Consider the following 22,708-nt stretch of genomic DNA (forward strand, 5'->3'; position numbering starts at 1 on the left):
GGTATTTCGGATTCGGAATGCGTAGAAAATATTGATGTCTCATTCGTATTAAACCTGGTTTAAAAGAAATTTAGCAGTTAGCATATTCCACGGCTCCTGGGAATAAGTCTTAGAGTTTAGTATTTTCAAAATCGAACAGAAACTAATGGTTCCGTTTTACTAAGGTACAACTCGTGGTGGTGGGTATAAAAAATTGGGCCCAGCCGAACTTGCTTCTTTCGGTTCAAAGTACCACAATGAAGAGAATTTGAGGCAAGCATTGATCTAATCAAAAACTTTGGAAACTGATGTACATTTGACGGTTTTCTCAAAAACATCCGATCACAGAATCGACATACCTTCAACCAACCTTTTGTATTACACTGTGATACAAAAGTGGACAAAAATTTTTTGCAGGATTTCTGATGCACAAATTCGGTTTTGTGGGAGTCCATAGAAGACGAAAATACCTTTGGTTTCTTTGGGTCACTTCGGGTTTTGATTTTATAACGGTAAAAGTAGTGAAAAATGGGCTTTCTTGGATTTTCAAGTTTAAACGGACATTACTTCTTTTTTCCACAACTGATTTGCACACACTGTTTTTCATTATAAAGGGGAGTGTAATGCCTTTCGAACAAGCCATAGGTTTTTAAAATCGGTTAACAAATGGCTAAGTAATAGTGGTTTAAGTGTGACAAAAACGCATTAAAAAACAGTAAAATGTTTTTCCTTGTGCTCTAGGCTGCGTAAACGGCACCTAACAGTACAATTATTTACTGTTAGCAAGTAGGAAATTTAGTTGGCTTTCCAAAATGGGAAAACCCAACGAAATCGGTTGAAAAATGAATGCGTTATGGCATTTTTTGTGTTTCAACTTTTTGGTTTTTTTTCATATTTTCCTTTATAAAAGATGGGTATCTTAGCATGTATGATTCTAATTGTAATTATCCTGCTTAACAATTACGCACAAGGTATCAATGTTTTATAAAGGAAAATATGAAAAAAACCAAAAAGATGAAACACAAAAAATGCCATAACGCATTCATTTTTCAACGGATTTTGTTGCTTTTTCCCATTTTGGAAAGCCAACTAAATTTCCTACTTGCTAACAGTAAATAATTGTACTGTTAGGTGCCGTTTACGCAGCCTAGAGCACAAGGAAAAACATTTTACTGTTCTTTAATGCGTTTTTGTCACACTTAAACCATTATTACTTAGCTATTTGTTAACCGATTTTAAAAACCTATGGCTTGTTCGAGAGGCATTACACTCCCCTTTATAATGAAAAACAGTGTGTGCAAATCGGTTGTGGAAAAAAGAAGTAATGTCCGTTTAAACTTGAAAATCCAAGAAAGCCCTTTTTTCACTACATTTACCGTTATAAAATGAAAAACCGAAGTGACCCAAAGAAACCAAAGGTATTTTCGTCTTCTGTGGACTCCCACAAAACCGAATTTATGCATTAGAACCTCTGCAAATTTTCACTGTAGCACAGTGTTATTATCTGTCTTCATAACCACCTCTTATCGGCAGAAATTTTAGACATTGGTCCATATTTTCTTCTGACAGAAAATGCAGTAATTTGGTATTGTTGGTTGTCAGATTGGAAGGTACAATCATGCCGGTCGATGTGATTTTTTAAAAGATTTTTCTACTGTAGTGACGGTAACTTGGTATTTCGGATTCTCAATGGGTAGAAAACCTCGACACCGAAAATGATCAATATAGGTTCATATTTTTGTATATATCCCAATGAATGTAACATGGTATTTCGGATTCGGAATGCGTAGAAAATATTGATGTCTCATTCGTATTAAACCTGGTTTAAAAGAAATTTAGCAGTTAGCATATTCCACGGCTCCTGGGAATAAGTCTTAGAGTTTAGTATTTTCAAAATCGAACAGAAACTAATGGTTCCGTTTTACTAAGGTACAAGTCGTGGTGGTGGGTATAAAAAATTGGGCCCAGCCAAACTTGCTTCTTTCGGTTCAAAGTACCACAATGAAGAGAATTTGAGGCAAGCATTGATCTAATCAAAAACTTTGGAAACTGATGTACATTTGACGGTTTTCTCAAAAACATCCGATCACAGAATCGACATACCTTCAACCAACCTTTTGCATTTATTATCTGTCTTCATAACCACCTCGGTTTCGCATCTCGTTATTCATATTAAATATGGATCCCTTGATTACGCACGAACTCTATGCAATAATGTGAATAATGCAAGTTGTTGAGTTGATGAAAATAAGAATGTGTTAACAAAGATCCAAATCGATGGTGAATTTGGCCGTGGGTATGTGTGGTCGATGTCAGGTTCAATCCGCGTTCTTCAATAATATTAACTTCGAATTCATTTGAAAACATCTGTTATATTCTGCCTGGAACGCTGGCGTACTTCCTATTAGATTTTTCAAAAACAACAATCCAGAGAATGGTATCATCAATTGAAGCTGCTAATAACCTCTTAAAATTAAGACCAAACTCACGTCTTTTAAAAAATTTTTCGCAATTAATTTGCACAAAGAATTGTTTGAATAAAATGAAAACTGACATTTATTAAATTAAAAAAAAAAACAATTTTATAGAACTTTTAAAAATTGACATAGAGATCTTTTAAAAAGTTAATAGCATGTGTTGCATACACCATTTTCGCCAAAAGCCTGTAAAAAAGTGACACGATACACTCCGAACGCAAAAGCTCGAGAGAAATGTGTGGAAAAATTGACATTCTTCAAAAAATATTTTTTCAAATTTTTCGCAGATTTTCGAGATTTTTTTCGGTTTTATCCTTTTCTGCCATGGGACCATTCCGAATTGGTGCGAATTGTCAAAATCTGTTCAGCCGTTCTTGAGTTATAAGCGTAGTAACTAACATCATTCTTTTTTATATATATAGATAAATATGATTTCTTTTTAAACTATAACAAAAGTGTTTTTGTGAGGAACAAACATTCGACATTCAGACTGTCTTTGACACAAACGTACAAACATTTTCTCTTTTAAAGATATAGAACGATCTTATAAGGGCGAGTATTTGGAGTATTCTCAATCATGTATAAATGGGAATAAGAAGGGAAACCAAAACCGCTGAAGCGCTAAGTTTTAGGATCCTCCATTAAAACAAAATCTCCGAAATGCAATTTCTTGAATAGGACGTTTTGTTGAACGTGCAGGCTTGAAATTGTGCCAGAGCATGTATTTTGACTTTATGTATCATATTCCATCAAAAAACGAATTTCAGTGTTCATGTAGGTTACATCTTCTGGCATTTATGGTGACGATATACTCTTTAATTCGACAAAATGAGCCTATCTGAGCCTATTCTCCCCTTTAAAGAAGAGAATCAAATTAAGAATAAAGCTAAGATTGAGAACGTTTTTCCAAGAGTATATACTATCAAGCTGTTGTGACACCTTAAATTACTATTAGGGTAACTCCCGCTTGCATTGACAATTTTTAATCCAATAATAATAATGAGGATAAGGACATGTCCTAAGTAAATATAGGTAACTGTTTCCCTTCGCCCATCCCACCTAAGAAGTCTCTGATATTTATTAATTTTAGCCTTGATTTTCTCCAACTAAAAGCACACTCATATTATAATTATGACTTGTACAGACTTCAAAGGCACTTAAATGATGAATCAGAGATTCAATATTTTATTATTATTCCTCCACCCATGTGATATTTTTTAGCGAAAGGATGACTTGAAATCTGAGCGGTTTTCAAAATATTTTGTCGAACATTTTTCTAGTCCAAATTTGCACACATTTTACAACTCTCGATCGATTTCAATATATTTTATATATAGTCCCGATTCCTTCACACTTAAAAACATAATTGAAATTGGACGTACATAGCGTGTTGGTGCATCAAATACCTCAAATCGGCCTAAATTATCTGGACCTATTTCGATATATTTTGGCACATTTATTTGTGTGCAAAATTCCGTAACAAATCCCAAAATTTATTGAAATTGGGCATATGTATATTGCATGTTTGGTGCACCAAATAGATGGAAAAGGACTTATATATAGTCCCGATTCCTCCACACTTAAAAACATTATTGAAATTGGACGTACATATCGTGTTGGTGCATCAAATACCTCAAATCGGCCAAAATTATCTGGACCTATTTCGATATATTTTGGCACATTTATTTGTGTGCAAAATTCCGTAACAAATTCCAAAATTTATTGAAATCGGGCATATGTATATTGCATGTTTGGTACATCAAATAGATGGAAAAGGACTTATATGGGAACTATAATCTGAACCGATACATACCGTTGATTGCGGTAATTTCGAATTTTCAGACTCGCGGTATTGGAATATGAACACAACCGCATAAAAGGCATTTTGTCGTTATTTACGATTAGGTATTTGCTTTCCCAAATAATAAACAAAATAAAAATTGCTTCACTCGAAACCACTAAAAATCGTTAACAAATTTTTATCTTTTCAATTTCTTTTAAATATTTTATACTTTATTTATTTTAATATTTTACACTCAAATATTGATAAATCTAAAACATAAAATGTCACTTAAGTTTTTCACTAAGAAATTAAAAAAGGTGGAAATAAATAACTCGACAACAAAAGCCCTCAATCATGGTATAAGTAAAGAGGTAGATTTAAATGAAAAAAATCTATAGAACCCTTGTTTTTCCTGAATTCCTAAAACTTCAAAATAAAAGCAACAAGTGGATTTGTTTACAATACATTTTTCGAGTTGTGAATATGATAAAATGATTGTTTCAATGCAAATCTGACGAAATTTTTCCATACAAATGCCCTAAAAACAATTTTAAAAATCATTGAATTCGATCGTTTTTAAAATTGTTTGGCATACCCCCCCATACCATTGCTATCGCAAACGATCCGTTTTCGATAGTTTTGCGGATATTTTATTCGAAAACGACACTCGAGAACGAATTAAAAACGATTCATTCGTCGCTCAGTTTGTGGCAGGAAAACCTTCGAATTCGAATGTCGTTAATAATATTATTAGCGAATGAAAGATGATAGTTTTTACGATAGTGCCAAAAAAAACATTTTTGGCGGAGTTTCGATTTTATGACATGTTTAACTTTATCTGACGTCTCTTAATTTTTCTGTTATGTACTTTTTCTTCTTTGTAATGTTTGCGATTCAATGGGTGTAACAGTTTATAAACATTGTTGTCTTGTATTTGTAACCAAGCTATATGTTGTGTTTATCATCACTTCTTGTTAATATTGTTACGAATGTAACTGATAGGTTTAAGTTAGTTTAGTTTAATTTCCGTTAATTTAAAAATTTGAATTGTAACGAAAAGTTTTTATTACGCAGTTACTTTATTTAAGCAACAACAATTATCATGTAGAATTATCTTCATTATTCTAGATGTTCTTTACCTTTCATTAATGTGCTTTTGTTTTGTTTTGCCACAATCATGTAATTATTGTTTAGTTTGTTACTTCTTTATTGCACTTGTTTGTTGTTGTAGTTACGTCATTCCCCCATGTATGTATGTGAGTAAGGTTGTTCGCTTAGTGCGAATGTGCGTCTGTGTGTTCGTTGTACAGATTCGAGGTGTTGCCATATGCTCTAGATATTTCTCGAACAGGGAGGAGTTGTGTTTTAAGCGTTGAACTGAACAGATCGGTTAAAGAATTGCTGCGTGCTAACTAGAGACTAGCTGTGTGCTAAGTAATTAAAGTCGGTTCCGAATAAGTGTAATAAAGTAAATAAAGCATTGTAGAAACGTAATCTAAATCGAACCCTGTTTTATTTGGTACAAATCGTATCGGGGAATAAAACAACGTCTACACGGAGATTAGTTAAATCTAATTCCGTAACAATATTATAAGTATCATTTATATCGAAAATATTTGAAAAAAGCAAATGGGAATTTTTCACGAACTACATAAAATTATTTTTTAAAACGTAAAAATTTCCGAAGTAAAAAATATTTCTCGAAACAATTTTTCTTGTGAAGAAAAAACATTCGCAAAATGTTCGAAAATGATATCGTTTTTAAACTTTTGACGAACAAAAGAACAACGTGCTTGTGTACACCCGAAAAACATTTGCCAATCCTTCGACAGTGATATCGTTTTCGAAAGTTATGCCGGACATTCGAATAATATCCGCACTTGGTATGGGGGGATTATAAAATTATTATTACCCAACATACCAAATAACAAGTAAAAAAGAGTCAGTCGGCTTTGCTGACAGATATATACCCTCAGCCAATGTGAAGTGAAACTTTGACCTACGGACAGATCGAATGTATTTAAGGTCTCTTCAGAATTTTGTGGCCTTTTTGCGACATTTGAACTTGCCGACAAAAATGTGGATTAGTAGTTAACTGCACTAAGACACAAATGTTGAACCTTTGTGGGGGAGGTACCTTTATGGAGGACCGATATGGGCCATTTTAGAAGTTAAATTAAAATTTGCCAAAATATTAGGAGATCCAAATTTTAGACCAAATTGCCCCATTCAAGTGATATCGTCCTAAAAGTTGTGGACCCCATGAAACTTAGTTTGGATATAATATGACGAAGACCAAATGTTGGACCAAATGGGTTGAACAGTTCGAGAGTTATAGGGATTTTTGTAACCTTTCGGGATGTTTTCCTAAGAAATATGGACATGCCCCTGAAAAACTTTTACCGTCGTAATGGAGGAAGCGAATGCAAATCGCTTCAACAAAAATGAAAGTGAACTTATCCGAAATTGTGTGTGAGGGGTACCAGAAGGAGTAGACAAATATGGTCCATATTCGAACCTGATCTATATCTGGTAGATATATTAGGATGTGCAAAGTATGGATCACATCGGTCACTCCCTTTAAGAGTTATCGTGCGCACAATTTTTCCGAACATTTTTGAACTTTTATGGGGGAGGTACCTGAAGGAGTGGACCGATATGGCTTATCTTCGAACTTAAACTATGTTTGGACACAATATTACGGAGGCCAAAATTTGGACCGAATTGGCACATCCGTTCGAGAGTTATCTTGCGCTCCATCTACTACACACCGTGTTATAGGGGCTTTTTGCATCTTTCAGGCTATTTTCTCAGGAAGAATGGACTTGCCCCTGATGAAACTTGTACCGCCGTATGGTGGGCAACGAATACAAGTTGTTGCAACAAAAATCAAAGCGATTCGAGAGCAGGTCCTAATCTGAACATATCTGACATTTTGTGTGGGAGGTACCCGAAGGAGTGGACCGATTGAGTCCATTTTGGAATTTCATCTAAGTTTAGTAGAAATTTCACGATGTGCAAAGTATGGATCAAATCGGTTTCTTCCTTCAAGAGTTATCGTGCGCTCAAATTTTTCGAACTTTTGTGGGGGAGGTACCGGAAGGAGTGGACCGATATAGCCCATATTCGAACTTAAGCTAAGCTTGGACAAAATATTATGAAAGCCAAATTTTGGACCGAATCGGCAGATCCGTTCGAGAGTTATCTTGCGCTCCAACCACTAAAACGGTGTCATAGGGTTTTTTGTAACTTTCAGGCCCACTTTCTCAGGAAGTATGGACTTGCCCCTAATCAAACATACAGCGTCGTATAGAGGACAGCGAATCCAACTTGCGTAAACAAAAATCAAAGCGATTCGAGACCAGGTCCTAAACTGAACTTTTCCGAAATTTTGTGTGGGAGGTACCCGAAGAAGTGGACCGATTGAGTCCATATTGGAACCTCATCTAAGTTTGGTAGAAATTACACGATGTGCAAAGTATGGACCAAATCGGTTATTCCCTACAAGAGTTATCGTGCGCACAAGTTTTGCGGCAATTTTTGAACATTTGTGGGGGAGGTACCTGACGGAGTGGACCTATATGGCCCATCTTCGAACTTAAATCGAATCTGGACAAAATATTTCGATACCCAAAATTTGAACCGAATCGATTGATCCTTTCGAGAGTTATCGTGCGCACCAGCCAGCCAGACAGACAGACAGACGGACGGACATTGCTAGATCTACTCAAAATTGTCTAAAACGGATATCGTACAAACATACTTGGGGTCTAAAACCATTATTTCGATGAGGCACATTTTTGTTCGTATCAAAGTGTAAATACCCTCTTTAGCCTAAAGGCTGAGGGTATAAAAATAAAAAGTAATAGGACTTGAGAATAATATTATAAAAATAGAAAATTTACAATCAATTTTTAACAACCCAGATAGCATTTAGAAGACTGTTTTTTCAAAAATCACATTGAGGAGTCTTTTTAGAGTCCTTTTGGTGATCAAAAATTGATTAAGTCGCTTGTGTGATCAGAAAGGGACTCGAAAGTGACTCCCTGTAATGATTAAAAAGAGTTCAATTTAAAATACAACAACAAATGTGTAGCAATCACAAATAAATCATTGAGGTGTTTAAAATGTGACAATTTTTTGTTATTTATTGTCACATTTTGATCATCTGGAAGATTGAAAAATGCTTAATCAAAAAAGGGTCATACAGGTGTTTGAAAAGTGATTATAATTATGTATACTCTGATCATATTTTGAACAGTTAGGTGATTAAAAACTGATTGCTTTGTTTTATTTTTATTTGGTTGTAAATAAAAAAATAAAATTCTCATATACACTTTCTACAAAATTTTGATATAAATGTAACGTATAATATTAAAGGTACAGACAAACACAACACAACAGGTTTTGCCAAGTGAAATGAAGAAGCAGTATACTAACCACCAAGCAACATAAAGGATAATTAAAAGACATAACAAAGCAGAAAAGACTATAAAACAAAGGAAAGAAACAAAGAAGAATAAAAAGAAAATTGTTTTAATTTATTTCGTCTAACAAAAAGACTCATAAATGACTCCCTAAAGACTCATAAATGATTATAAACATGCCTCTAAAAAGACTCGAAAAAGGGTCCGAAATTAATCAACAAAACACCAATAAATGATTGAAATACGACTCGAAAAAGACTCATTTGTGATTTGTTTAGAAGAGTCGCCTGAGGTTATGTTTTCCTACCGACAAAGGAGTCATTTATGATCAGAAAATGAGCTCATATTCTAGCTTTTTTATCGTGCAGTCGGATCAAAAAAGACTCGAATTTGATTAAAATTTTCAAAAAATGCTGACTGGGAATGCTTGAAAAACTATTACATGCACAAACTTTTCTTAAGTCTGCCTGAAAAGTATTTTGTTAATTGACATTTGTTGATAAATTAGTTTTTGTAGAAACATTTTTGTTGATCTTTTAGTTTTTATGTAATTAAATGTATATCCGCGTTGTGTTAACAAATAAATATCCGTGTTGTGCTAAAATATATTTGCAATGCCAAAAAATATAAAAAGTGTTGAAATTCAAAATCGGCAATGAAGAAGTTCGGTTGAATTCTTAAAACCCAAAAAATTACGAATCCGAAGAAATTTTCAGGATTGGTGACATAAATAGCGGTTGTGATGAAAGTAGAAGTGAAAGCGAACAGAGTGAAAGTGATGAAAATTTGAATAATTATATAATTGACATTCATACATATGTTCCCATACACATCCCCTAATGGACAAGGGAGATTTATCTCATATCAATCAGTCCACGCCGCTTCATATTGACTTAATTATATGGGACCAACTTGTTATCGCTGAATGCACTTGTATAAAAGTTTTTCATGGTTGATCAGGAAATGTCGTCAACATTACGCTGAGGGATATTTTGCCACCGTTGGAGAGTATGATGTTTTTGCCCGACCTGAGAATCGAAACCGTGCATACAGAGTGCAAGGCGCACAACTATTGCACAAGAACGGCTATATAAAGTAAGTTCAATTTACAAAATTAACTGAAAATATTATCACTAAATTTCTACTTTTCATAGATGCCGCAACTCCAACGACACATTCATTCAAGACGGTTCGCGAAAAATCGTATAAAGATGCGAAACAATTATAAAACCAAAAAACGTAACTGTAAATATAATTATTTTAATTATATCATAGAGTGAAAACTTAAATCACTAATCAACTTAATTTAAATTAAAAAAATAACAATGATAAAATACACTACACACTTTGTTAATTTATAACTAAATCTCAAAATATGAACTGAATTTATAAAATTTTAATAAAAAATTAAAAAAATATATGTAAGCTTGTTTTTACTATTACAAGGGTAAGCTTAAGATAATATTAATTGCATAAGCTTGTTCTACAATTACAAGGGTAAGCTTATAAACAAGGGTTCCGTTTCGATTTTTCTACAATTATGACATAAGCTTTTAACAACTGAGTTCTCAAGTCTTTTATAAGCTTAAGGCTTATGTTGGTAAGCTTATTATAATATAATTCTCAAGCTTTTTTGGTATGTTGGGTATTTACAAACACCACACACACATACACATTTTGTGTATTTTGTTTTGAAGTTTTAGGAATACTGGAATGAAAAAATTTAAATTGACATAAAGCTTTGGCTAACCTTTCTTATTAAACCATGAGAAAATAATTAACGTCTTCAAAACATATTTTTGCAAATTTTCGCGAATTTTTCCCTATATCTACAACATAAACATTTTTCCCTATATCTATATCATAAACATTTTAAAACAATCGCGAAACAAAACAGTTGTAAATATGTGCATATATGTATACACTTTTCGCTAAAAAAATTGTAAAAGGTGGAAATAAGCAAGTCGAAATGTGAGGAAACAATTAACTTTCTTCAAAATAGGTGTGTTCGTTTACTCAACAATCTTGTAGTCGGCTAATGCCTTTTGCATTGTATTGTAGAGTAAACGAATAGCATCCAGTAACAATTTGTAAACATTTTGAGTAAACTAACACTCTGAATATATATTTGCAAATTTTAGCGGATTTTTCTCGAAAACAAATGGAAAAGGTGGAAATAAGCAAAACGGCTACAAAAGCCTGCAACGAAATGTGAGGAAATAATTTATTTTCTTCAAAATATATTTTTGCAAATTTTCGCGGATTTTTCGCGATATCTCAAAAATAAAATACGACATATCCTTCCTTGGATAAATGTGAACATTTTAAGACAATATTCACTGACAATCTTTCTTCAAAATATATTTTCGCAAATTTTCGCGGATTTTTCCCGATATCTCAAATATAAAATACTGTATGCAAAACTCACATTCGAGCACCCATCAAAAATGAGTAAAATCGTTATTTATGACAGATATGATAGAACAAGTGCATTTAAGGCCAGAACAGAATCAATCGTTGCTTGCTTTGCGTGCTTTCAAAATGTCAAATTATAAAGGAATGCTAGAGCCTGCTAGAGGGGAACGCAGCCGGATATGCAAAGGGGCTTTGTAATTTCAAATTTTTGAAGCAAAGCATGCAACGATTGATTCTGTTCTGGCCTTTATTTACTGGATATAGAATATTTAAGAATAATTTACCTGAAACAAAGATCTATTTTAATTAGTTCCATTATTTATGGTAGATGGCGTTCAGAGTCGAGGCAAAATTCATATTCGAACAACTTAAGGCACTACCCAGCAAAATGTTCTATGCCAAAGATGCCATTAAATCATGGGTGCAAGTGATCTGGCATGCCATCTTTTTAGCATCTTCATCGACGAATTTTATATGAGCGTGGACCCCAAAAGATGTTATTAATTTTTGGATCCAAAGCGTGTCATTTACACCAATGCTTTGACATGTCATTTTCGCCAATGCTTTGGCATGTCATTTCCAGCAATGCTTTGGCATTTCATTTTCACCAACCCTTTGCAATGACATTATCATTACGACGAGAGTTTTAACAACATCAAGCCTATTGTAAATAATTAATCTTATATATTTAGAAAAATGTGTATAAATAAAAACACAAAATTCAACTCTATTGGATCGATGGAATGGATTCAAATGCTGACGAAAAGATCGGATCTTTCACGACTTCCTTTACATGGGTTCAAATGCTGATGAAAAGATCTATCTTTCACGAATTCCTTTGCATTGTTTCAAATGCTAATGAAAAGATCGGATCTTTCACGACTTCGTTTGAACCAATGCAAAAGATGCCATGAAATCACGTCATGGCATGGAACCCCTTCCTTCAAATTTTGCTGGGCCCAGCAAAATGTTCGATGCCAAAGATGCCATTCAATCATGGGTGCAAGTGATCTGGCATGTCATCTTTTTAGCATCTTCATCGATGAATTTTATATGGGCGTGGACCCCAAAAGATGCTATTCATTTTTGGATCCAAAGCATGTCATTTACACCAATGCTTTGACATGTCATTTTCACCAATGCTTTGGCATGTCATTTCCACCAATGCTTTGGCATGTCATTTTCACCTTTGCAATGACATTATCATTACGACGGCAGTTTTAACAACGTTGGTTGTAATTTCTAGTCTCCGACAACCTCAAGCCTATTGAAAATAATTAATCTTATATATTTAGAAAAATGTGTATAAATAAAAACACAAAATTCATCTCTATTGGATCGATGGAATGGATTCAAATGCTGACGAAAAGATCGGATCTTTCACGACTTCCTTTGCATGAGTTCAAATGCTGATGGAAAGATCGGATCATTCACGACTTCCTTTACATTGGTTCAAATGCTATTGAAAAGATCGGATCTTTCACGACTTCGTTTGAACCAATGCAAAAGATGCCATGAAATCACCTCATCGCATGGAACCCCTTCCTTCAAATTTTGCTGGGTACCCAGTAAAATCTTCGATGACAAATCATGAGTTGAATCATGGGTGCAAGTGATTTGGCATGTCATCTTTTTGTCATTTTCACTCATGAATTTTATATGAGCGTGACCCCCAAAAGATGACGTTCTTTTTTGGATCCTAAGCATGTCATTTTAACCAATGCATTGACATGTCATTTTCACCAATGCTTTGAAATGTAATTTTAACCAATGCATTGACACGTTATTTTCACCCATTCTTTGACATGTCATTTTCACCAACCCCTTGGCATGAAATTTTCATGTCTTGTTTGGAAAATGGAAATGCTGTATTGAAATATGGTTTTCATGAAAAACAAAACTCTTTATTAATTCAAACGAATTCATGAAATAACTACAATTAATTTATCAGCAAAAAGTTTACATCCAAAATTGCAATGTAATCACTACCGCTGCAACGCAACAGATTACTTCCTCCGTTCTCCGCAACTGATATTCTTTCATCTTACAAAAGGTTTTTTCAATTATCTTCCCATCACCAGTTCAGATTTCGACATGGACTCCAAATGCACTCCTTTAAGTATTTTTATTTCGTAAATTACTTTTATTTTATAATTTTGTTATTTTATAACAACATTTTGGTAATTTATACTCTTTTGTTTAGTGACGAAAATATGTAGGGATCTACAACCCGGCTTGCTTTAGGGATCTCTAAGAACAAAATGTAACGAACGGGGAGGAGATACTTTTTATGGAAAATACCATTTATGCTTAATTAATTTATTTTTTACAGTGTTTTATTTAACTTGCCTTGGTGTGTATTTAGTTCAAATCTGGTAACTCATTTTTAACACGGTTGCAGTTGACCAATCGAACTAAAACTTTGCACACTTCTCAGATTTGGATGACAATACACGAATATGAAATCAAAACCAATATTGGTCCATTTTTACACTGTTTTACAGTGTTTTATATAATTTGCTTTTCAAATCTGGTAACTCATTTTTCACATAGTTGCAGTTTACCAATCGAACCTTAAATTTGCACACTTTTTAGATTTGGATGACAATACATGAATATGAAATCAAAACTAATATTGGTCCATTCTTACAGTGTTTTTACGGTGTCTAACTTGATGCCCTTTTCAAATTTGGTAACTGATTTTTAACACGGTTGCAGTTGACCAATCGAACTAAAACTTTGCACACTTTTCAGATTTAGAAGACAATACATGGATATGAAACCAAAACCAATATGGGTCCATTTTTACCTATAGCCCCCATATAACGTTACCACCCGACTTCTGGTATTTTGAGGATTTTGTCTTCATTTTTAGCCCGAATTTGCTGTAACTTGGCATTTGGAGTTCTCAATAGTCCAGGAACTTCCCCACTAAAAATTATGGACGTAGGTCAAGGTTTAATATAGCATCCATATAACTGTACCACCCAATTTCAAGCATTTTAATCTACATTTTCTGCTCAAATGGACTGTAATTCGGCATTTGGGGATCTCAGTGGTCAAAAAAACTATTTACTAAAAAGTTAAAAATAAAAAATAATTTAAAAAAATTAATTTTCAGTGTTTTATTTAGAAATGCACTTAAAACTAAAAAATAATTTGTCGCTTAGCCTCAATATATATATTCTTTCTCATGAGAGAATCTCTCAAATAAAACGCTTGCCGTTTAATTTTGCCACCATTCATAATTTAAATGCAAGCGTTTTATTTGAGAGATTCTATCATGAGAAAGAATATATATATTGAGGCTAAGCGACAAATTATTTTTTAGTTTTAAGTGCATTTCTAAATAAAACACTGAAACTTAATTTTTTTAAATTATTTTTTTATAATTGTTTCTTTCCAAAAGTCGTTTCTTCTTTATTTTCAGATTCTTGTTCCTTTTCGTTTCGCACTTTTTTTTTTCAAATTCCAAGAAGCGAGATTTGATTGATTTCATTCTATGTCAGATTTAGAACAGACAAGTGCACTTTTAAAATAGCAATGTGTGCAGTCCGATTCTATTTTTAGCTCGATGGTTGGGACTTCATTTTTATTGCAGACATTTCGAGCTTCATATAATACCAATTGTTTAGAAGTTTTAGTTGTTTGATATGCAGGAAATGTAAGACAACATCACGACGACAGTTCTAACAACTTTGGTCTGTTCCAGAAACTGCAAGAATCTACTTATTTTTACTACGATAACAATTTTTCCTTTATGTTATCGAAAAAAAAATAGTAAAAATTAGTAGATTTTTCCAGTACTGGAACATACCAAAATGAAAATAAACAGGTGTGTAAATAAAAACACGATGGAATGGGTACAAATGCTGATGAAAAGATCGGATCTTTCACGACTTCCTTTGCATTGGTTCAAATCCTAATGAAAAGATCGGATCTTTCACGACTTCCTTTGAACCAATGCAAAAGATGACATTAAATCACGTCATCGCAAAGAACCCCTTCCGTCAAATTTTGCTGGGTAGTTGTTCTATGACAAAATACGTGGTCCTTATCAAATATTCATGGTGTCAGCTCTTGCAAATTTAAGCCTGTCTAAGCTTATGGCAGGACATTTGTCATTTATGCGGGTGAATATAAACCAGGGTTTCGGAGTCGAGGTATTTTTGGCTCGACTCCGACTCCAGACGAGTTTTTTTCACGACTCCGGCTCCGACTCCGACTCCGGGTCGACTCCGAGTGTGATTCCTATACCACTAAAAATGAATAAAATGTTCACAAATTTTTAACTTTTTCCTATATTTTGGCCCATATAGGCTAATGTGTTAGTTTTCCTTAGAAAGGGCATTCCTTGGAATACATTCGAACATATCAATATTGTTTCTGCCCAATCTTACATTGAAATGTAGCAAAGTTAGAAATTTCTTGTCGGGTTTCCTTTTTTGTACGAGTATATTCTGGACGGATTTCTTACGTGTGACAAAATCTTTAAGCTTTCAAAATATGTGAAAATGAAGAGGCAATACAAATCATAAGGACTACATGCAATAAAAATTATAAGAAATGCATGACCAAGTTTCAAACTGGATATAAGCCAACATTTTAGTGTACTTAGCCTTAAAAAGAGACCCCCAGTTATAAAGCTCAATAAAAGCCATTTTTCATGATTTTTTTCCGAGAATTTTTTCTTCATCTGAAAGAGAAAAATATTACGAAGTTTTGAGGTCGTCTACGAAACCCTGTTTTTATTAAAGCATTTTGCATTGCAAATTCTAGCTCGAAAACTAATAAACCAATTGTCATATATTTTCGGAAATATTTTTCCGCTCGACTTAAACATTTGACCATATGTTCTATGCTATTTATACTTTCTACTTTTTTTGAAATTTATAAGTAGGGATCACCCCTTAAACTAAAATTCAGCGCTTATATTTTAAACTTTGGTGTGGAGTGGATAATTTTATTGAAATATTTGAGATATACACCACCCAGCACGAACACAGACGGATGTTTTCTGGAACTGAAAAATTAGCACACGATGAGATTTCGTACATGAAAATATTCTACAAAAATGTTGCTAGGAAATTTTTATGTAGTGTCGGTCCACTAGGACAATTGTATCGATATTATCATTGTATCGATATTATCATGTTTTCATTGTCCTTTATCGTTTTTACCCGATCCTTTCACAAGGAAACTCTATGATTCTGTATTTCATTGAATTTCGTATATGCTAATGATTGTGTAGAAAACTCGGATACACATGAACTATATCTGTTCCTGGCGGAGGGATCCGGTTAATTGAATGTCTACATCTAAAGCCCTCATTAAGTATATAATGAATCCTAAGCGAAAGACTCGCCGTTTGTCAGACTTCTGTGTTGTGGCAGGATGAATCTGCCGTTGACCAACAATGAATTTATGATGCCATAATTCAGAAGCGTAACCATCCGAATTTCATATATAGTTAATAGATTTTGCTAAATTTGCCGAAATACATAAACATTTACTTTTTTGAGAAAGTAACGGGATAAAGGACAATGAAAACGTGACAATATCGAGTTCTTGGATATGGGAAACCTACATATAATTTTCGGTGGAACATGTGAGAAGACCAGTAAGACTTTTGACGAAAGAAGTTAAAGGTCCAATCTTAATTCTATTGTCATAGAACTTTACTTTTGTTTGCAAAAATGTAAAGAATAAATTGGATCAAAAAAATAAGGAAGAATACACTACACTTCCGAGGATAGTAAATATTCTGTGAATTGTTCTTTAACTTAGTATAATATACCGTGTGCATATGTGCTTTCTTATACCTTTCTTTTAAAATAAATAATGATTTTAAAAATAAAAATTTTCTTGTTCCAAATTTAATGTTATATTTCTATAACGTGGAAAAAATTTTTGCCCGGAGTCGGAATCGAGTTATTTTTTTCGACTCAGACTCGGACTCCGACTCCAGCAAAATTGCTCGACTCCGACTCGTAGACTCCGACTCCGACTCCGAAACCCTGATATAAACACGTATCCTTCACTGAGTTGTTTAAAATACTATTGTAAAATTCATGTTACAACTATAATTATGGATAATCGCAACGAAAAATTAGTTTTTGAAAGTCGTAATGTTGGCAGACAATAACTTAATTTTTAGGCAAGTAATAAAATAGGGTATTTTTCCGCAAACTCCACAAAAATGATTGATTTATCTGAAAAGTAGGTCACTTGTTATAGAAAATAAAAATAAACCTTAATGTTTGATATGCATGGAAAAAAAATGGCAAAAAATATCTTGGATCATAGGCAGAGCGAATAAGTTTTGTTTAGATGGAATTTCGACGTTTAAATCCAGGATTCGTCAAGTGATTTTCCATAATTATTGTAATGACGGGAATTTCGGTGTCCTTCTCAAATATTCAGAACCTATTTATTTATGTGTTAATTTTCACAGGTATAAAAGAGAAACGTACTGCTATAAGCTTAGACAGGCTTACATTTTAAGAAGCTGGCCCCATTTATTTTTAATAAGATTAGCTATTTTAAGCAATATCCATCCAAAATTTGCCATTAATATTCATTTCCTGAACAATATTGCTTAGTTTTGTAGAAAATTTAATATATTTGTAAACAATTTAATTTTTTAAACAATTTCGAACGTTACCTTTACTAAATTTTATCTTTCTGTTTAGTGCCTTAAGGTGTTCGAATATGAATTCCCCGCCGGTCGACTCTGAGCGCCATCTACCGTAAATTATGGAACTAATTAAAATATATCTTTGCTTCAGGTAAATTATTCTTAAATATTCTGTATACCATAAATTAAAGCTCTTTTTTCTACCATATCTGCCATAAATAACGATTTTAAACATTTTTGAAAGTTGTTCGAATATTAGTTTTGCATACTGTACGTCAGATCCTTCCTTGGATAAATACAAACATTTTAAGACAAACGTGAAACAAATCGGTTGTAAATTGGTCGAGTTTTCGATTCACGTACGAACGCCATTTGAGTTTTATATAATATATAATGAGAATCGATCGGAATCTAAAGAAGCTAAATTTGTGTGCTTATATCAAAAATAATTTGTACCTTATTTTTCTTCTCCAACTTTTCATAATTTAGCAGATTACCGAATTACTACTTTTGACCTAAATTCTTGGAACGAATTCTCTTTAATTACAAGCTGAACCCGGTCCGCATCATTACCCCGCAATACATTTAGTTATAAGTCAAATTACGTCACACATTAAAAATTATATGGAAATCCGACATATATAGCGTATTTGGTGCATCAAATACTTGAAATCGGACGAAAATATATATTGGAGCTATATCCAAATCTGAACCGATTTCGATATAGTTTGACACATTTATTTGTAGGCCAAATTTTGTAACACATTCCAAATTTGAAGTCCGTATCTGTAACCGTTCTATAGATATTTGCATACAAAATTTACATTTTTTGGAGGATCAGAGCCGAATTTCAAAACTTTTTATAGCCTATGTTACTTTCAGGCGATGCAGTAATATACCCTGAAAATTTCAGGAAGATTGGTTCAGCGGTTTTTGAGTCCATCAATTTCAAACAAAAAAAAAAAAAAAAAAAAAACATACAAACATTTTTCGACTTTATATAGGTACATAGATTTTATGCATATACACATATAAACCTTCACATATAGTCACGGGAATCACTTTATTTTAATTTTTATTTATTTTACATTTTTTACATTGATCGTTCGCACTCACAATTTGTTTGACTTTCAATTTTTGTGATTCCAAGTATGAACAGCACAATACTTAGCCAAAGCGCCATCATTTATTTAGACCTGCTTCACGTTAATTCAATACTGAAATAAACGTTATTTCGTTAGTATATATCTTAGAATTTGTTTTATCAATCTTCTACTAGTCACTCATAAATTCTTTCTTGATTGATGTTCTGAATACGATTAAATATTTTCAAGCTATTGACGAAATGAGGCATTCTAAGCAAACGTTACGAACTGGTTAAACAGGAAATGTGCTGCAGCTTTAGCTGTAGGTTCGTTAACCACAGATATAATCAATTGCTTTAATAGAAATTAGGAACTACCTTGTCAGTTAGGCAGCATATGCAGTTTTATTAGTTTGTGTATAACAGGACAAAACAGAACAGAACCCAGCAAAGCAAAATCGGAAAAACATCCGAATTCGATCCGAAAGTCGGAAGATACATCCGAGTTTGGATGCTAATTCGGTCCGAGCTCTGACCGAAAGTCATGTGGAGTGATTGACGTGTTCTCTGACCGAAATTCATATGAAAGTAGGAAGTTTTTACAGACTTTCGGCCCGAATTAGGTCCGAATTCTGACGAACTATCGTATGAATTTCTGATTTATTAACCAACGTTCAGACAGATATCGGTCCGAATTCGGAAGTTTTAGACGTCTTTCGGAACGAATTCGGTCCGACTTCTGATGAACTATCGTATACATTTTTGATTTATTTACCAGCATAAAACTGCATAGTTTATTCATGAAAAATTAAAATTCTAGCACTTAAATGTTTGTTAATCTACTATAAAAATATTAAAGGTTTTAATATCATCTAAGGCTGTTAAATGTTCGTGCGCCAATTGGTAGGAAAAACCAATATTGGAGAACAACCAATTCCTTAACAAAATCTGTGAAATGTGTGAAACAATTGGTATTAATATGTAAAATACACCTGTAAAAGTCAATACAAAAACATAACTTTGGCAATATATGTATATATCACGGTGCTCTTGAATCAAATTTAAATGGAAGGTGCTTACACCTGGGAAGTTTTTGCGGATTCTGAAACTCCAATTTTCATAGATGAGAAAAATCAAAAAACAAAAAAAAAAATCGCCGGAGCGATTTTTAAATAAATCGCGATTCAAGTTGAAATTTTTAGGGGTTGTTTAGGTTTTTGCGATTTTGATTGAAAACCGCAAGTCCTATCAAAATGGGAATAAGGAAAATGTTGTAGCAATCAAAATTCTCTACAAGATTGACCCTAATGATATTTTCGTAGGTTTTACAACTTTTAAGATATAGAAGTTGAAATTGAGACAATTCAAATTCAATTCAATTCTGTAACATCTCCTTATAAAACAATGTCATGACTGCAATTTCCCAACTTAAACTTATATCTCTAAAAAAATGGTACAACCTAGGAAAAATTACATAGCCAGTCTTGTAGAGAATTTTGACAGCTATAAGATTTTCTCAGGTCCCATGCCGATAAGACTTGCCGTATTCAAGCAAAATCGCGAAACCCTAACAAAAAACCTAAAAATGTAAACTGAGCTTCTTTATCTCACAAATGGTACAGCCTGAGAACAAATCATAAACGTCAATCCTATAGAGAATTTTCATAGCTACAACCTTTTCTTTAGCTTCATTTCGATTGGACTTGCGGTTTCCAAGAAAAACCGTGAAAACCTAAAAAACACATAAAAATGTGAATTTTGAACGCGATTTAATTAAAAATCCCTACAACGATTTGTTTTTGTATTTTTCTCATCTATAAACATTGCTGTTTCAGAATTCACAAAAACTTCCCCTGTGTAAGCGGTTTTCATTAAAAGTTAGTTAAGGCGCACCCTTCATAACATTGTTTTATAAGGGGTCGATACAGTCAGTGCGTTGTCCCAATTTGAACTTCAATATCTCAAAAATGGTAAAACCTACGAAAATACCGTAAAGGTCAGTCTTGTAGAGAATTTTCATAGCTACAACATTTTCTTCAGTCTTATTTTCATATGACTTGCGGTTTCTAAGCAAAATCGTGAAAACCTAAACAACCCCTAAAAATGTCAACTTGAATCGCGACTTATTTAAAAAGCGCCCCGGCGATTTTTTTTTTGTTTTTTGATTTTTCTCATCTATGAATATTGAAGTTTCAGAATTCACAAAAACTTCCCCTTTGTAAGCACCATCCATTTAAATTTGATTCAAGAGCACCGTGATATAAGACGTATGACTTTCCACGGAATAGTGTTGAAGTCTGACGACTTTCATTAACTTCATAAAAATAAAAAATATGTATAAGGGGCCTATATCGAATCGTGGACCTATACCGACGAATTTTAGTCGGAAATGGGGGCAATATGAAGGCAGGTACCGACAAATTTCTGGGTAACAGTTTTATATCACCAACGAAGACTAAATACCAAATTTCAGCCCTTTCGGTGGAATAATGAGGCCACAACGTTCAAACCGAAAGTCGAGAGGTACCCAGCAAAATGTTCGATGCCAAAGACGACATTCAATCATGGGTGCAAGTGATCTAGCATGTCATCTTCATCGATGAATTTTATATGAGCGTGGACCCCAAAAGATGACGTTCTTTTCTGGATCCTAAGCATGTCATTTTAACCAATGCGTTGACATGTCATTTCCACCAATGCTTTGGCATGTCATTTCCACCAATGATTTGACATGTCATTTTCACCAATGCTTTGACACGTCATTTTTACCCATGCTTTGACATGTCATTTTAACCAATGCTTTGGCATGTCATTTTCACCAACCCCTTGGCATGAAATTTTCATGTCTGGTTTGGAAAATGGAAATGCTGTATTGAAATATGGTTTTCATGAAAAACAAAACTCTTTATTAATTCAAACGAATTCATGAAATAGCTACAATTAATTTATCAGTTTAGTTTTTCAAAAGTTTACATCCAAAATTGCAATGTAATCACCACCGCTGCAACGCAAAAGATTACTTCCTCTGTTCTCCGCAACTGATATTCTTTCATCTTACAAAAGGTTTTTTCAATTATCTTCCCATCACCAGTTCAGATTTCAACATGGACTCCAAATGCATTCCTTTAAGTATTTTTATTTCGTAAATTACTGTTACGGAATTAGATTTAACTAATCTCCGTGTAGACGTTGTTTTATTCCCCGATACGATTTGTACCAAATAAAACAGGGTTCGTTTTAGATTACGTTTCTACAATGCTTTATTTACTTTATTACACTTATTCGGAACTGACTGTTATAGCTAAGTACACAGCTTTACTTTACTTCTTTACTAGTCGATGTTTACACTTCGGTATAAAATTCACAACTGCTCACTGTTTGGCCGGAATCTCATATTTATACCCAAAATCTCCTTGGTCTAGAATTATCTAGAAATCTGGCAACATCTCGAATCTGTGCAACGAACACACAGACGCACATTCGCAATAAGCGAACAACCACATTCACATACATACATGGGTGAAATACGAGTGACGTAATTACAACAACAAATTTAAGAAATAAGGAAGTAACAAACTAGCAATAATTACATGATTGTTGCAAAACAAAACAAACGCACATTAATAAAAGGTAACATCCAGAATAATGAAGAGAGTTCTACATGGTAGTTGTTGTTGCTTAAATAAAGTAACTGCGTAATAAAACTTTACGTTACAATTCAAATTTTTAAATTAACGGAAATTAAACTAAACTAACTTAAACCTATCAGTTACATTCGTAACATTACTTTTATTTTATAATTTTGTTATTTTATAACAACATTTTGGGGTAATTTATACTCTTTTGTTTAGTGACGGAAATATGTAGGGATCTACAACCCGGCTTGCTTTAGGGATCTCTAAGAAC

General features: G+C 33.4%; 1 protein-coding gene across 1 annotated transcript in view; it reads right to left on the reverse strand.

Annotated features, from left to right (window-relative positions):
• Window positions 1-19,137, reverse strand: part of LOC141388521 (nose resistant to fluoxetine protein 6-like) — a 64,172-nt gene extending 45,035 nt beyond the window's left edge. Inside the window, exon 1 of the mRNA XM_073958441.1 lies at window positions 18,835-19,137. Within this exon, the coding sequence (XP_073814542.1) occupies window positions 18,835-18,904 (70 nt within the window). The 5' untranslated portion in view covers window positions 18,905-19,137. The remainder of the gene's footprint in view (window positions 1-18,834) is intronic.
• Between the last annotated feature and the right edge of the window lie 3,571 nt (window positions 19,138-22,708).

Source organism: Musca autumnalis, unplaced genomic scaffold (genome assembly GCF_047663935.1).
Source record: "Musca autumnalis isolate F117 unplaced genomic scaffold, ASM4766393v1 scaffold_1, whole genome shotgun sequence".
NCBI classification, from domain to species: domain Eukaryota; kingdom Metazoa; phylum Arthropoda; class Insecta; order Diptera; family Muscidae; genus Musca; species Musca autumnalis.